Source organism: Rhinolophus sinicus, chromosome 16, assembly GCF_057876585.1.
Source record: "Rhinolophus sinicus isolate RSI-liver-muscle chromosome 16, RSI-T2T, whole genome shotgun sequence".
Taxonomy (NCBI): domain Eukaryota; kingdom Metazoa; phylum Chordata; class Mammalia; order Chiroptera; family Rhinolophidae; genus Rhinolophus; species Rhinolophus sinicus.
Window position 1 is genome coordinate 140,675,607 of NC_142516.1, and position 16,568 is coordinate 140,692,174.

A 16,568-nucleotide genomic window follows, 5' to 3' on the forward strand; every position below is an offset into this window, starting at 1 on the left:
CAACCATAAATAAGCCTGTAGATGAATGATGGGCATGACACTTAGAAGTTTGCCACCCAAGATTCAGAGTTAGATTCCAAATGATTTCCCTCTTAAATATGGAAGAGGATGAAAATTCAGAAGGTTAACACCCCGAGAAGAGTGGAAACACACATCACTAAAATCTGGCACAGGTCACCATTGAAAAGCTAGATTGATTATAATGTCACAATCATACGGGATACTACACAAAGTTTTGGAAAAGGATGGTATGGTGCCACACAAGATACAAGGTTTGGTACCATACCTTTCCTTTAGGGACTTCTCAAAACCATTTCTTCAGCATTCACTCATATGATTCTTTCTCACAATTCTGTAATTTGGAAAACATATATGATGCTATTATACCATTCAACACATCAAACTCACATACATTTACTGGGAGTCATGAAAATAATAGCAATTCATAAGTGTGGGAATGGAAAATTTTTTATTGTTCCTAATTACTTGCATGTTCTTCCTCTAAGAGGATATGGTAGCTTGTCTCAGTTGCTTCCTTCCCTTTGAATAGATCTGGGCTGGTCTGCAACTGTTTTGACCAATAGAGTACATGGGCCAGTGAGGCTGTGCTAGTTCGAGGCCCAGCCTTTAAGAGGACTGCAAGTTTCCTTTCTGTCTTCTCGGAACTGTAAGCTGCCATTTAAGAAGTCCAGGCTATTCTGCTGGAGAGAGAGGCCATATGGGGGAAGAGTGAGGCACCAGACACATAAGTGAAGAAGCCATCTTGTACATCCAGCCCAGCTGAGCCTTCTGCTAACATCAGCCTCTTCTGCTATATGGCTGCAACTGTTACAAAGACCCTATGCAAGAATTGCCCAACTAAGTTGGAGTTAACCCACAGAACTAGGAGAAACAACAAATTGCTGTTATATGCACTAAGTTTTGGGGTGGTCTGACTCACAACAACAGATAAGTGACCCAGAAATGTACGCGTTCCCACTCTGTTACATACGCATATTTTGCAGCACTTGATTGGGACACTACTCCACCCTATTGATATTGGCCTTGGCCAAGTAACTGCGTTTAACCAATGGGACATAACAGAGCGCCATGCGCTACAACTCAGCAGGAGTTGTAACAGCCATTCAGCTATTTCTCTTTTCCCTCTTTCATAGAAAGGTCACGTCCTAGCTGTGCGCTGTCTTTTCACCCTGAAGCCCACCATGAAACAGAGACACAGAACAGAGCTGATTTGAGCTTATGCGTGCCAGCTCGAAACCACAGTCAAATGTAATGTAAGAGAGAAATAACCCTTGGCTGTTGCAAGCCACTGACTTGGGATTTTTTGTCCTACAGAATACACTGGTGAGAGTTGTCTTTGCAATGCCATCAGAAAAATCGCACAAACTTGGGCATCAGGCCAACTTTAGAGAAAGTTATTTAGAAGGAAGGGTAGATCAGATCTTTCCCATTCAGTTTCACAGAGATTGGACCCAGAAGTATTATGGGTGACTGACATTCTGCTAGAGGCCAGACATTCAAAATGAGGATATCACTCATCCAAAGAGGCTATGGTCTGGTGCAGGGATCGCTATTTTTCTGTAAAGGCCCAGAGAGAAAATATTTCAGGCATTGTATACCAAGACGAAAGGATATTATGTAGCTATGCATATAACCATTTAAAATGTGGCAAATTAAAAATTAAAACAAAACAAAACAAAACAAAAAACATTTCTAGCTCTCAAGTTATATGTAAGTAGATGGCAGGCCAGAGTTGGCCTGTGGACGGTAGTCTGCTAACCTCTCGTCTAGTGGTTGAGACTGGAACATAAATAGATGTTTCCAGTGTGATCTAATGTGCATGATATGTGTGTTACGCAAGGCCCTTTTTGAAGCTTAGAGAATACACACAATTTAATCTGGGATTTTAGAAAAGATTTTCCAAAGGAGAGGATGCCTGAGTGAGTCTTGAATATCAAGTAAATGTCATGGAGTAACTGGAGAAAAAGGTAGAAAGGATGATATGATTGCATGAACAAAGCCACAGAGTTTTTTGAAACCACATGACATGTGCAGGTAAATTATATTTCCTTCTATTAGCACAAAAGTATCAAATAATATGAAGAAAGTACCCAAAACTTCACAATGTAACGTGTCCAGCTCTGCTATCTATTGACACCATACAAACAGATACCTACAAACTCAGGTATCTTAGCCAGCTCGGGCTGCCATAACAAAACACCGTAGCGTGGATGGCTTAAACAACAGAAATTCATTTCCTCACAGTTTTGGAGAGTGGGAAGTCCAAGATCACGGTGCTGGCAATTTAGTGTCTACTGAGGACTCTGCCCAGCTTGCAAACAGCCGCCATTTCACTGCGTCGTCACATAGGGGAGAGAGGGAATGGATTCTATGGTGTCTCTTCTTATAAGGACACTAATCCTGTTGGATCAGGACCCTGCTTTTATTACCTCATTTAACATTAATTACCTCCTTATAGGCCCCGTTTCCTAATATAATCAATTGGGGGTTAGGGCTTCAACATATGAATGGGGGTGGGGCATAATTCAGTCCACAGAAATAGGTACTCCTATTATGTATATGATTTTTACATAATAATTTAGTTCTGCAGTTCTTTTCTTCTTCTTCATATATCCAAACTTGTGAAGTCTCTTGCTATGAGAGACAACCTTACATCTTTATCATCCCACTTGGAAGCTACTGACACTAGTAAGAAAAAAATTCGACAAGCATACTTCTACACTTAATCAAAATAGGATCCTCTCAACTAACACAATTCTCTAGCTTCAATTAGGAAGATTCAGAATGATGAACAGCTATTAAAGCCAGGGTACCAGGGAGCAAATTTGCAATATTATCACGTCCACCTACAGATTCCACGGCAATGTCCATTATCCACATTTATCATCATGTTGGATTTCAGAAACAATAAGGGCTAATGCTGTTCAAATAAGTAAGAGCTTGCTTCAAAACTGGATATCTTTTTCCTACTTGTCCAGTTTTTGTTTTTTTTTTGAAACTGCATTCCTTTTTGTACACTAAACCAAGTCATTTGTTTTGACAGGATTTACTTCTCTAACAGTTAAGACAAGGTGCTATGGATAGAAAATAAACATTCTAGATACGAACAATACATTCTGTTATCTGATATTTTGGCAACCAAAAATTTCTATTAAATTGCACCTCTAGGCTTTGTTTATATAATGATGCTTGATTTCCTGGGGGCATTTCAAAGTTCTGATGAGCTTACTGAATAAATATGAAATTGTTATTTCTTGATGTAACAGCACGTAGATTATGTTTTATTCAAGTTCTATAGAAACTGATGATGTCTCTATGGAGTTTTTGTGATAATATTTCAGACTGGTATCCATCATTTAAGAGAGATGGTGACAAATTTCCATTGAAATAAATTAATAATTCCATTTCTACTGATATGTCATTGTAAATAAGAATGATAAATAGAAATCACATTTCCTTTAAATAAGGGGTTGGTAAAATGCAAAGATTTACCAAAATATATCACTTCCCATCCCCACTACTCTTTTAAACTAATAAAATATGGCTCTGATCTCTGTTATGCAAAAACATTAAATTGAATAACCATTAATATCCAATGCCAGGTTCATTCTGAAAACACTTATTGAACACCTACAATGCACCGGAATTATGACTGAATAAGAGATGGTCCATGCCTAGAAGTCATAGCATAGCAAAAGACACGTACACATGAAAAATTGTACTTAATTTTAAAATACACTAATTGCATATACTATTTTAATAGGGGTAAGTCCTGGTAGAGTAGATATGTCAAACTACACTAGGTAAAATTAAAAGGTAATAAGAATTTTCTAATCATCATGATATATAATATTACACACATACATACTCTCTCTCTCTCTCTCTCTCTCTCTCTCTCTCTCTCTCTCTCTCTCTCTCTCACCTTTTCTGGGGAATAGGGCAATTAAAATAACAGCTTGTTGGAGGAGTGGTAAGGAAAATTCATTCAGCTACCAAAGATTATAGTTGGGAAACATTAAGGGAGCCTTTAATGAAAAGCCTCTGTGATTCCATGATTCTAGGACACTCTAAGAAAATGAAGTAGAAGAAAACGCTTTAAATACACTTTAAAAAACTATTCATAGAGTGAGATTAATCCTATTTCACATCCTATATAAGAATCCACTAACAGTGCTTCTCAAATTCCAAATGCATACAGATCAATTGGGAATCTCAACAAATTTGCATATTTCAATTCAGTAATTCAGTAAAAAAAGAACTATTTTGCTTTCTCAACAAATTCACTTTGATTATTAAGACATTCACATACTCTCCACCCTTGGGAGCAAAACAAAACAAAACAAAGACATTGTACCCAAGTGAATAGGTATTTTAATCCAGTCATTCTCAAAGGGTCGTCCACATACCAGCAATGTCAACATCACCTGGGAACTCACTAGAGATGCTAATTCATTGACCACACCTAGACCTACTGAGTTGGAAACTGTGGGCATGCTGCCCTGGAATTTGTATTTTAACAAGCCTATAGTGATTCTGATGGCCAATAATGTTAGGGAACCACTGTTCTCAGCAAAGCCTGCTTGGGAAGGGAGTTACCACTGATGATCACTCTACAATTTATTAAAGTCTTGGACCCTGAGACCAGCAGATAATGTCACCTTACCCCTCACCACAAGACAAACCAGGGGGTCCTTGGATGTCACTCCCTATTGATTGTCATTCAGTAGGTCTGCGATGAATTTGGGAATCTATTATTTTAAACTTGTATAGGGGCACATTTTAAACTCATTAATCCAAAGACTATTTGACTTAAATGAGTGTGAGGGGGGATTTTTAATGCCCCAACTATTATGTATGGGTAATATGTTGCAAATCTTCCCTATAAATAGGAAACAGTTGTGTTTATTAGTTCATTCATAAGCATCTTTTAAGTTTTAAAACAAATATTTTTCTATTTGAAATACATATTCTGCAGGTTAAACTTATTCATTCCTCAAATAATTTATTATGACATGTGGCTGATTTTTATCTTCTCTTTTCTAAAGATGTTCTACCAGTTTTTAAAAACTGGATGGCTCAAGAAAACTCCTGTGATTTTTATTTGCTTCTTTGTGCCTTTGTGAAATTTACCAGGATGCACAATGAAGAAATGCTACTTCTTTCTTCTGGAAAAAGAAGTGTTACAAAAAATTGAACACAGAATTTTAGTCAGAAATATTATGCCCTTTGTTCCAAACTGAATATTTACAACTTATTGATTTAAGTTTTTAAGTTTGGTTTGTTTTAGTTTAGCAGCTACTTCACACTGGTGGCTCAAATTGAACTTCTGATCAACAAAAATCTTTTTAAAAAAATCTCTTAAATGAATGGTTTCTCAAATAGATTTTCCATGCTATAGTTGAACAGTTAGTTTTAAACCATAAATGCTAGTTTTTATTCTTGTAATGTCGCTAGTATGACTTTATATCAAAATTATTTTAAAATTTCTTCTTTTTTGTGTAGAATTAATAGATATTTCCTAGTTTTCTTGTGTCCACCCTTTTTTATTTTTTGATTCCCTAAAAACAGACATTCTCATTATTTTCACCATTGCCTGTGTTCCAATAAAACTTTATTTACAAAAATAGGCGGTAGGCTGGTTTGGCCATCAGTGGTTTATCAATCTCTAACCTAAAAAAAATTTGTTTATAGTCATAAAGGAGAACATAGTCATACACACACACACACACACACACACACACACACACACACTCACACGAGGTCTGACAATTAAGTTCCCAAACTTGTTGCAATGATGTTACTAACCTTTTTTGGTATCAGAGGGATTATTCATTATGAATTTGTACCAACTGGACAAACAGTTAACCAAGTTCAATATTTGGAAGTGCTGAAAAGGCTGTGTGAAAAAGTGAGATGACCTGAACTTTTTTCCAACAATTCATGACTCTTGCATCACCACAATACACCAGCTCACACAGCACTATCTGTGAGGGAGTTTTTTTGCCAGTAAACAAATAACTGTATTAGAACACCCTCCCTACTCACCTGATCTGGCCCCCAATGGCTTCTTTCTTTACTCAAAGATAAAGGAAATATTGAAAGGAAGGCATTTTGATAACATTCAAGACATCAAGGGTAACATGACGACAGCTCTGATGGCCATTCCAGAAAGAGTTCCAGAATTGCTCTGAAGGGTGGACTAGGTGCTAGCATTGGTGCCTAGCTTCCCAAGGGGAGTACTTTTAAGGTGACCGTAGTGATATTCAGCAATGAGGGATGTAGCACTTTTTGTAGTATGACTTTGCGAAGGTAATTGTTCAACTGTGTATGTGTTCTTCCTTTAAATAATAACTTTTATGCAAACATTATATGCAACAATTTTATAAATCTTTAAATCCAAGGAAATCTACAAATTTAAGAGACTATGAAAATGATTTCCAAGGTATCAAAGTTTAGTAACTTTTTACATTAGCTTTGTCAATGCATTTCATTGTTTCCCAGAGTATTTTGTTTGTGCAAGATAGAATGTAAACAGTAAAAGCAAAGCAATGCCAGAAAAAAATCAGAAGACCTTTGCTACAATATCATCAGTATACTACACTGAACAATGGACACAGTATTTCAAGAACAGAATTTACCTTAACAGAAAATCTGAGAAGGAAAGGCGAGCTGGGTATCCGTATCTGATGATCTTCACCATCTCCAGGACCCCAATATATTGTAGCTGGGCAGACACATAAAAATTATCAAAAGTATCTGGCAGCTTTGAGTTATTGGGCTTGATGCAATGAATAAAGTGTGGAGAGCACTTCTGAAGTTTTCCAATAATATCCGTTAGAGATTTCTAAGGAGAGAAGTAAAACCAAACTGATTCTCCAAAAAAGACACCAACTGAAATAGAAAGCAGTTTTTAAATAAAAGTCTTTATCTTCCATCCATGACTTATTAAATTTATCGTGCCTTCACTCACTCTGTGTGTGTGTGTGTGTGTGTGTGTGTGTGTGTGTGTGTGTGTGTGATTTTTCTGAAAGTACTCAGGGGTCAAAAATGGGGAAAATTCTATGTAAATCCTCTACAGTTGATATAATCAAAATTTAAGTTTTGAAATCTGAAAACAACACTAACCCTGAGTTGTGATGCAATGGTTACCGGACCTCCTCGTTCTAGTCTTTGAAGAAATGTAGAAGTTCCTTTCTTTTTTAATAACTATAATGAAAACAAAAAGAAAAAAAGGGTAAGCAAATTTAGTTTACTAAGTTCCATTTAGAAGGAAAAAAAACACCCTTCCCATCCATGTAAATTCACTGACAGGCAGATATGGATTTAAAACAGACTATAAAAATCAATAACAAATGATTTCTGGAACAGAACCATAAGTTGGGGTAATGGGGTAACTACATGTAAAATAACAACCATTATTGCCAAGCTTTGCAGTCCATGGCTGTCACCATCCTTCACCCACTTTAATTTGAGAATAAACATAGATCAAGAGTTGTTTGGTGGTACAGTAAACCCACTCTGTTATTATTACTGGTTGTATTATTAATTGTCCACATTTATCATGGAACATTTCTGGAATAATCATAATAGATAAATCTCTATCCCTTATTCTGAGGCAAAAGGATACTATTGTATATTACAAAGATTTGATGTTATAACAGTCATTGGTTTGTTCTCTGAAGATTGACTACAATTAGTTTCTTACCCATTTGTTTTCCGTCCCTTCCTTTCCTTCTGTTTTTTTTTAAACACTAAAAGGTGTTAGTCAATTACCTGTCTGTGAAAAATGACAATAGACTGTTTTCTTCAAGAATTAATTATATACAACTCTTAGAAGAAAAAAAAAATCCCATGTAACAAAGATTAAATAATAACGTAGACAGAAGAAGTCAGTAGAAATGAAGTAAGTGGGTGAAGAACTAAAGGGAAGAAGGCAATTAATTAATTCTACCAGGGGTTAAAAGGAATCTCAGCCACTAATGAATTATTACATTTCACAAAACCACACAGACTTAGACATATATGCATATAAAAATGTATATAAAATATACATGTATATCCAAAATCATACATATATATTAAAATAAAAAAGATCTTGATAGAAGAAAAAATTCTGATAAAACACATTCTTGTCAATTTGATGCTATTGCTACCATGACAATAGCTCATTTCCTTCCATTAAGATGAACTGTCAAACTGAAATGATTAATTGTAACTGACAAGGGACTGTAAAATGAAGCAACTGGTCCAGGATCAACCTTTTCCTACAAACACAAAGCCAAGTGGGATGCTCAGTTGAAGAGCAGGTAGAATCCTACCCTGCCAGTCACAGGGATGGGTGTGCAGGGATGAGGGCCGTTTGAAGAGAAGTGAGAAATGGAACACTTAAGGAAAAATCATAATAAATAAATCTCCATCCCTTGAAATTGAACACTCAATTTCCCTTTCTGGGTGGAAGAACTACGGTGAATTATCTCCCCTTTGCAGTCCTTTAGGGAAAAGACTAATGGCATCTATGCCTAGTAATGTTTAATAATTAAGGTTAAAAATTACAGTTTAGAGGTGTGTGGTGATTTCTTGCTCTTGATTTCCAGGGTGATTGAGAAAGGAAGGGCCAGAAGGTTCAGGGAAACCCACAGGGATAGCGCTCTTCCTTACAAAGCGTAATGCTTAGTCTTTTTTATGTAAAATATGCCATTTTGTATTCAGTGAGATTGAATTCCTGTGATCGTCCAGTGCTGGAACAGCTATATCAAAGGACCCCCAAGTCTAAGGCCTACCGGCTATACTCACATGTGCGCGTGTGAGTGCATGCATGCGTGCACACACGTGCATTTCTAATAAGGTTACACACTTTACTGCCACTCTTCTAAAATGGAGCTGATTTTAATTATAATTTTATTTTAATTGGTAAGCTAAAATGCATTTCTGCAAGCTACAACTGAGTATCTAAAAATGATTGTCCTGGATACCGTCCCAATCGTATTTCTCATCTTTTAGGGTTTTGGTAGAAGCAAGCAAAACACACTGGGCTACAGTCAGGCACTGCATTTTAAAACTTAAAACATCATAGTTTGTAAGAACTGAATTCTTTACAGAATTTTGAGTTCTATTTCACAAATAGTTAGACCTGTGAGGTTGTAAGCTCAACCATACTCGTGTGGCACAAATACCCATTAAAAAATAGTGTAATAAAAAAATAAGTTAAAACTCTACGAAGTCCACAGTGACAACATTCCAGCACCTGAAAAATACACTATGTCTGGAAGAAACTACAATTTATTGTTTAGAGACCTAAAACCTCTGAAGTGATCAATGTCAACAGAATGAGGGAGCTAAGTTAGTTACTTGTAAGCCGACTATCTCTGAAGTTGCCTCCCATTCATCACAAAGACGGTCACAGAGATGAAACATAAATCGGAAGTTGCACAGACAACCAGGGCAATTACTAATACTGTATTCGCTACTGAATTTTCACTGTCCAGTACTTGACCGTCTCCTCTCTCATGGTTATAATTCAAGTAGGCATCCTTCTCTTTCCATTTTTAGAACTTAAAGTATCAATTTATTTCCATTAGTACTCAGAATTGTGTTTTTTAAAACGAAACAAATGTCCCAAGCACACTTAAAAACAACCCAACAATAATCCCCCAAATTCCTACCTTACTAAGTTCTAGGTAATTCCGGTTTTCTTTGATAATTGAAGACGCTGTCATTCTCTTACTGAGCAGGGCAGATTTATGTCCTCTGAATTTAAAAGAAGGATAGGAAGGTAGAAGGGATCCTGTTGGTGACAGTTTCGACTGGAACAAATGATTGATCACGACATTTTCACTAGCTAAGTATAAACAAACAAACAAATAAATAAATAATATCGTCAGTGGCATTAAGATCATTATTTGTATTAAACTCACTCCTCATCCAAGTGCTTTACCCACTAAAACTTTCTGAGTGGAAGAGGTGACTGAGGAGTCTATCTTTCCCTTTGCCCTATTTTATTCCCCCCACTATCCATCATTCCGTCTGATGAATTTTGACCTTGCCCTTGGCCAGGAGTCATGGTCCTCCACCTGAGCACTTGGTCCTTCTCTCTCTCATTGAATGTTACTACTCTTCTAGCTATCAGGACAGAATCTTACCTGCTCAGACCTAAGGGACTTCAGTGGTGCACTTGCCCGAGTCATGAAGACATGCGTTCTGTCAGCAATTCCCCATTCCAGGAAAATAACTCCCCAGGAACACATTTTCCCAGGATCTAACCTGTCTTAGCTGTATGTAAATACCTATGGGAGACACTATCTCATCTGGTTGTATCAGCTGTTAGGTGAGAGAAGTGCCTCTTTTTCTGACCCTATTAAGTTGCAAAGGTAAAAGCTGATACATTTTAGATATTAGATTACACAAAGTCTAATAATTCTGGGCCCATATTCCTTTCTTAACACTTCAGAAAGAAATTGGAGCAATAATGAATGGATTTTTGGTTATAAATTTAAATAGCATGGTGAAAACTATATATGGTGTTTAAGGATCTAGAAGGCAAATTTTCTTATGTTACCTATATCTTTACATAGACAGTTTTTAAGCCTTAATATATTTTTCTATAAAATGACCATGGCCATACTTATTTTGAGGATTACTACAAGATTAAAATGGGACATAAGTACATAAATCCTTTAGGGTCATGCTTAGCCCATCAGATAGTTAGCAATATTTAATAGCAAAGCAGTTTAGTTTCTACCTTTTCCACACCTAGATTAGTTTGCTTGCCCAGGCTAACATAATTATTAGCAATGCATTCAATGCAAAGTCACTACATTGATAAATAAACAGGGAGCTGTTTATTTAACACCACAGGGCTCCTTTTTGCCTTCTTGCATTACACAATTATATAATTCAAGAGGGCGAAAAGGAGCCCTGTGGTGTTGGACGGAGATTAGAGGCATAAGCATAAATTTGTGACTCTTAATATGTATTATAGCTAAGCATCTCTATATTATCTATATCTATATATTAAATTTTATTGTTTTGAAAGGCCCAAAAAACCATGACATCCCAGTAAAAATGAGCTCATCAAGCCCCTGGGGCTTAGTGTTTAATAATATTATTCTCCTCTAAAATAAATCAAGGCTTCTTGGATATGAGGCTGATTCTAGATCTGAGGCAAGGTAGATAATCCCTAGAACATCTTGGAAGGCCAAAATGGAAGGAAGTGCTAAAAAAAATCATAAGGACCTGCTAAAAGGACCCAAGAGCTGGCTTGAAGGGGTTCTTACTGATCATGTCTTGTGAAATTTCAGCATCAAAATAATGATAGTAATGGATTATGATTCATTGAATAAAATGAGGGGGTCAAATGTATGGTAACAGAAGAACTCGACTTTTGGTGGTGAGTACACAATAGAGTATACAGATACCAAATTATGCAGTACCTCTGAAATTTATATAGAGTTATCAACTAATAGTGCATCAATAAATTTTTAGAAAGGGCAGGGAGAAAAGCAAACAGAATCAATGAGTCCATGTTGATAATTAATTAATTAATTAGAAAGAGGAGATCTTAGTAGAATGTTACGGTTGATGGAAAAATGGGGTTAGAAAAATCACAATTTTGAAACCATTAGAAAAATAATTAATTTAGTAAGAATCATTCATTGATGCAAAACCAATGGGTGAAATTTTGATGAGGAAGAGAATATTTACATTGCCTCCAAGTACTTTCTTACAAATTACTTATCAAAGAAACAACAGCGACTTTCGATTAGGAAAACCTGAAGCGATCAAGGTTAAATGATAAAGTTTTATAGGGACTCTGGATTAGACATTATTATCATATGGATGTTAAATATTCTAGTAATTTATTGATGTTTGTAAGATAATGTCCTCGATCACAGGGTATCTACCAAAGAGTTTAGGCATAAAGATGCATGTAACTTATTCTCAAATGGTACAGAAACTATATGTACACACCCATATACAGGGAAGGGGAGGGAGGGAGAAAAAGAGGAAAGTAGGAAGGGAAAGGGTGAGGAATGGAGGGAGGGAAGGAAGGAAAGAAGGAAGGAAAGAAGGAAAGAAAGAAGGACGGGAGGGAGGGAGGAGAGAGCAAGAGAAGAAGGATGTGAGTGAGAGAAAAAAAAGAAAAATGAATCTGGGATAAGAGCATATAGGATGTCTTTGTGCTAATTTTGTAAATTTATTTAAGTTTAAAATTATTTCAAAATAAAGTTAAACAATAAATCTATATAATACCGTGGCCATTTAAATAAAATTGTATTTATAGCAAGTCTACGTATAGATGGAACCACAGATTAATAACATATTGCCACATGTTATTCCTATAATCGGGGGAAAAAAGTCTTTTGTAATCTATGAACACTAGACATAAATATGGCCCCAAACATGCAACTGACAGGTTTCTCTCTTTCTCTGAATCTTATGGTCAGGCTGCATGAAGATACAGAAGTACTAGTGTCATCCTGACACAGGAAGATGCCATCACTCATTGGGACATTAACATTAGAGCCCTGACCACAGCTGAGCAAATGTGAGGTGAGAACAGATTCTTTGGGACATGAAAAGAGAAATTCTGCCATCCTTTTGCCTCTCAGAACCTGATAAAGAAGCCCTAGTGAAGAGACCAGTTTAGCCTTTCTTTCCTATTATAAAGGGTCACTTACTGCCCACCATTTTCTTCATGTCACTCTATACTGTACACATTGAAGTGGAAAGCATCCCTCGCTGGGGTCTATATATATGACATCAGGTGTCTTTCTGTCAGTAATACAGGTTTAGCTAAGTCAGGTGCCCAGGGTTTACAAGCAGGTATGCAGAGACACTCAGAGACAAAAAGACTCGATAATTAACAGCATTATTGACAGTAAATCACAAATTTTCCTATTCTTATAAGCAGACTTAATAGTCTAGATGTTGACATTTTTTTCCTCTTTCTGAATCAAGTAGACTTTATTTCTAATCTCAGGCACAAATGAGAGCACTTACTGCATGTCTGCAAGAGCTGTATCTCCAAGCCACCTGCCTGATGTCTCACAGACACAGCTATACTTGTATGTATCCTACAACAGACAATACCACATTCCTTAACTGGGGGCTTTTTGATGATACGAGGATTGAATTAGACACTGGGTTCAAAGTACTTAGCAAGGTACCTGGAAATAAAAATTATTATTATCTATAAATTACATTTTTAATAAGGATTTACATCATCAAAACATTGCACAGATTGGTAAAATACTATCACAGCCATGCATTTTTTGTTTATATGTTAAATGGGTGAGTTCCATGGGCCAAATCTGACCCACTGTCTATTTTTGTAAATCAAGTTTTATTGGAACACAGCCATGCCCATTTGTATTGTGCAGGGCTGCTTTCTCCTTGTAACAGCAGAGTTGAATAGTTGCAACAGAGATCTTACAGCTCACAAAGCCTAAAGTATTTATTCTCTGGCCCTTTACAGAACATGTTTGTTGTGTACTGCATAAACATATAAAGGCACATTAAATTCTGTTCTCTTGCTCAATGTGCCTATAGCCTAAGGTGTTTAGAATAAAACAAGACTCACTTGTTTTTCCTCTTGGAATTTGTTAGCAAGTGTACACAAAAGAATGACTTAAAATCTAGAGACTCTCTTAAAATACTCATAAGCAGAATTGCAATATCATTAGCTATCATATCCTCATTCTAAATATATATTCTATCACCATAAAATACAAAAATAAAGAAAAAAAGGCACTGTACCCATTTGGAAAATATGCTCTATATTAGGTTTTCATAAACTATATGGCTTAAATGGAAGTACGTTATAAAGTTCAAATAATTGAAAACTAGAAATAAGATATTTCTAATGATAATCAAGAAGATCAATTATTTCAGTTTTTCCTTCTGTGCAATAATATTCCAAGTCCATACTGTTATCATTAGTTTCAGTCATTAAGACAACAAACAAAAATCCTAAGTTCTGAGAGGCAAGCAGAATTAATTTCCTGGGAAAAACAATATATTGCAACCATGCTGCTTGGTTTAGGGAAAAATGTTCCTCAAACCAGAATGGATATGGATGTCTTATTTCCAGCTCAAAGACACCCAATATTCTCTGAAAGGCTTTCGTATGCTTCTTTCCTCGGGAAAGATAAATGACTCTACTTCATTTAGAGCAACATCAAGCACAGAAGATGATATGTTTTAATTCATTGAAAAGGTTGTTAGGAGAATGTGAGTCACTGCAGAACTGCTATTAAAATAATTACTAGAGGATATATATATATATATATATATATATATATATATATATATATATTTATGCCATATATAAATGTAGTATATAGTTTTACATACAGTATAGAATTATGGATAGATGCATACAAAGGACTAAAGTTCACTAAGTACATGGAACCTATACATTTATGTTGCTATGTATATATATACATGTATATGGTCTACTGTGTGAGCATTATTTCTTTATATGAAATACACAAGAATAAAATACCACCCTTAGGTGTGCTCCAGAGTCACCTTAAGTAATGAAAGTCACCCTGCTATGGCCAAAATAACTCTGGAAGTCATATTCATCTTCATTAGTCTTCACAGAAGAGCTTTTTTATATTCATAACACTAGAGTTAAAGGTGCTTTATATTTCTATCTGCTAAAAGCTTAGTTAAATTATGGTTTCTACTAGACTCCAAATTAAATTGTAACCAATGTATAGTGTGGAAAGATCCATTCTTTATTTTTCTGGGCATTAGAATGTAAAAGGTATTTCAATTACCCTTTAGCTGGTGGCATATTTTATAGGACAACGTTCAGAGAAATAATGTGTGGCATTTTAACCACCATCGGGGAAAACTTACTTTTCATTACGAATAGAAGATTCTGTGAAAGGGAGTCTTTATTTTTTTCAATTGCTCCAACAATTTCATACATTACCTATAATAAAAGAAAATAGCGTAATTACTAATGATGAAACACGATCACGAAAACAATTTCCTTTAAAGAATAATTTGACTCAGGGGAAGTTTTAAATTATTCATAAAAGAAGTGTCTTCAGGTCTTAGAGCTCACATTACATGCAAGTTCAAAGCGCTCACCCGTGTGTCCTCGTTCTGTACATTAAATAAGGGACACCTCTCCTGTTCTCATTTGTGAAGCCCTCCTCTGATCGTGAGATTAGTGACTCACGTTCACATACTCCTTTGTATTCTTAAGGACTCTAACCTGCTCAGAAAATTCACTAAACCAAGTAGAAAGACTCCGTGGCATTTGGGGGAAGGAAGTGTGATTTCAATTTCATCACTTCAATGGTCTCTATTGAAACAGGTTCTTTTGGATGATCAAAACCATTAAGCTGAAGTCTTTATAATAAAGAAAACATGTGAAATAAGTCTTTGAATAATTGTGGATTATTCAAAGGACCATTTTCTTCAGCATACTTTACTTATGTATACACTTAAATGCCTTCATGGTCTGCTTTTACTGGTATTCCAGCCCGGCCTGGGATCTTGGAAGAGAGACACGGTTTTACTGCCTCTCCCACTCTCAGCTAAATGTGAATTCCAGTGTGGTCCTGAGAAGTTCCATCCGCTATAAGGCTTATGGATTTCAACAGCTGCTCCTGCTTCTTGTGGAAACATGTTTGGGCAGGGCACCATGGTCAGGGGTAATAGGCTGTCGGTTGCCCTGGGTGGGGCAGGACTGAACCCAGGGAGGCAGCTGACCAATGCCTAACACCTCTTCACCATACATTCCCCATGAAGAAGTATGGGCGGTCAGAACAATAAAGGCAATAATCACTCCTTTGCAAATTTTAACTAGACAGCCCAGAGAGGACTGTCTCATTGGCAGCAAGAGGGGACTAAACAGGGAAAGAATCTATGAGAAAGAGGCTAAGTGGCTAGTGAGAGGAACCTAGAAAAGGGCCAGATAATCCCTAATAAGCCTGGATTCCTAAACATCGTTTGAATTCTAGTACCTGACCAAGTCATCTTACAATAAAGTCTTACTGAATTTTTATGCTTTACTGTCACAAAAGCCTAAATGGCATAGAAATCCCAAGACATCCTACAGATTTTCAGATGTTTCTAATGTGAATTTGGATCAGAAGACTGGTTGAGCTGATGCAATGCCAAGAAACTAAATAACTTTCACATGCTCTTAAAACATAACCAAATTATTCAGTTTTCTCTTGCACCACAACATGGCTTACCCATATTAAAATGTGAGCTATGTATTAAGTCACCTATTGTACACTGTTGAATATGAGCAATTTAATATAATCTAGCATAGTGGTTCTCAAGCCGGGCTGATGGTGACCCCAGGGGATACCTGCCAGTGTCTGGAGACATTTATGTTTATCACAAGTGAGGAGGTGGGTGGGTAGAGATGCTACTAAACATCCCACAGTGCACTGCACAGCTCCACAGTGAAGAATTATCTGCCCCAAATGACCATAGTGTTGGTGTCGAGAACCCTTAATCTAGAGGTTTGTCTTCTCTACATCTTTCTACACTAGAGACAGCAGTAGCCAGTAAAACCA

At 36.4% G+C, this 16,568-nt stretch overlaps 1 protein-coding gene across 3 annotated transcripts in view; it reads right to left on the reverse strand.

Moving 5' to 3' along the window:
* The window catches only part of MYO16 (myosin XVI), a 548,145-nt gene that overhangs the window by 130,489 nt on the left and 401,088 nt on the right, over nt 1-16,568 (reverse strand). For all 3 annotated transcript variants that reach the window (XM_019731063.3, XM_074329516.2, XM_019731062.3), the window contains 4 exons: nt 14,887-14,962; nt 9,684-9,859; nt 7,147-7,227; nt 6,660-6,865 (listed from right to left, as the gene is read on the reverse strand). In XM_019731063.3, coding sequence (XP_019586622.3) covers nt 6,660-6,865; nt 7,147-7,227; nt 9,684-9,859; nt 14,887-14,962 — 539 coding nt within the window. The remainder of the gene's footprint in view (nt 1-6,659; nt 6,866-7,146; nt 7,228-9,683; nt 9,860-14,886; nt 14,963-16,568) is intronic.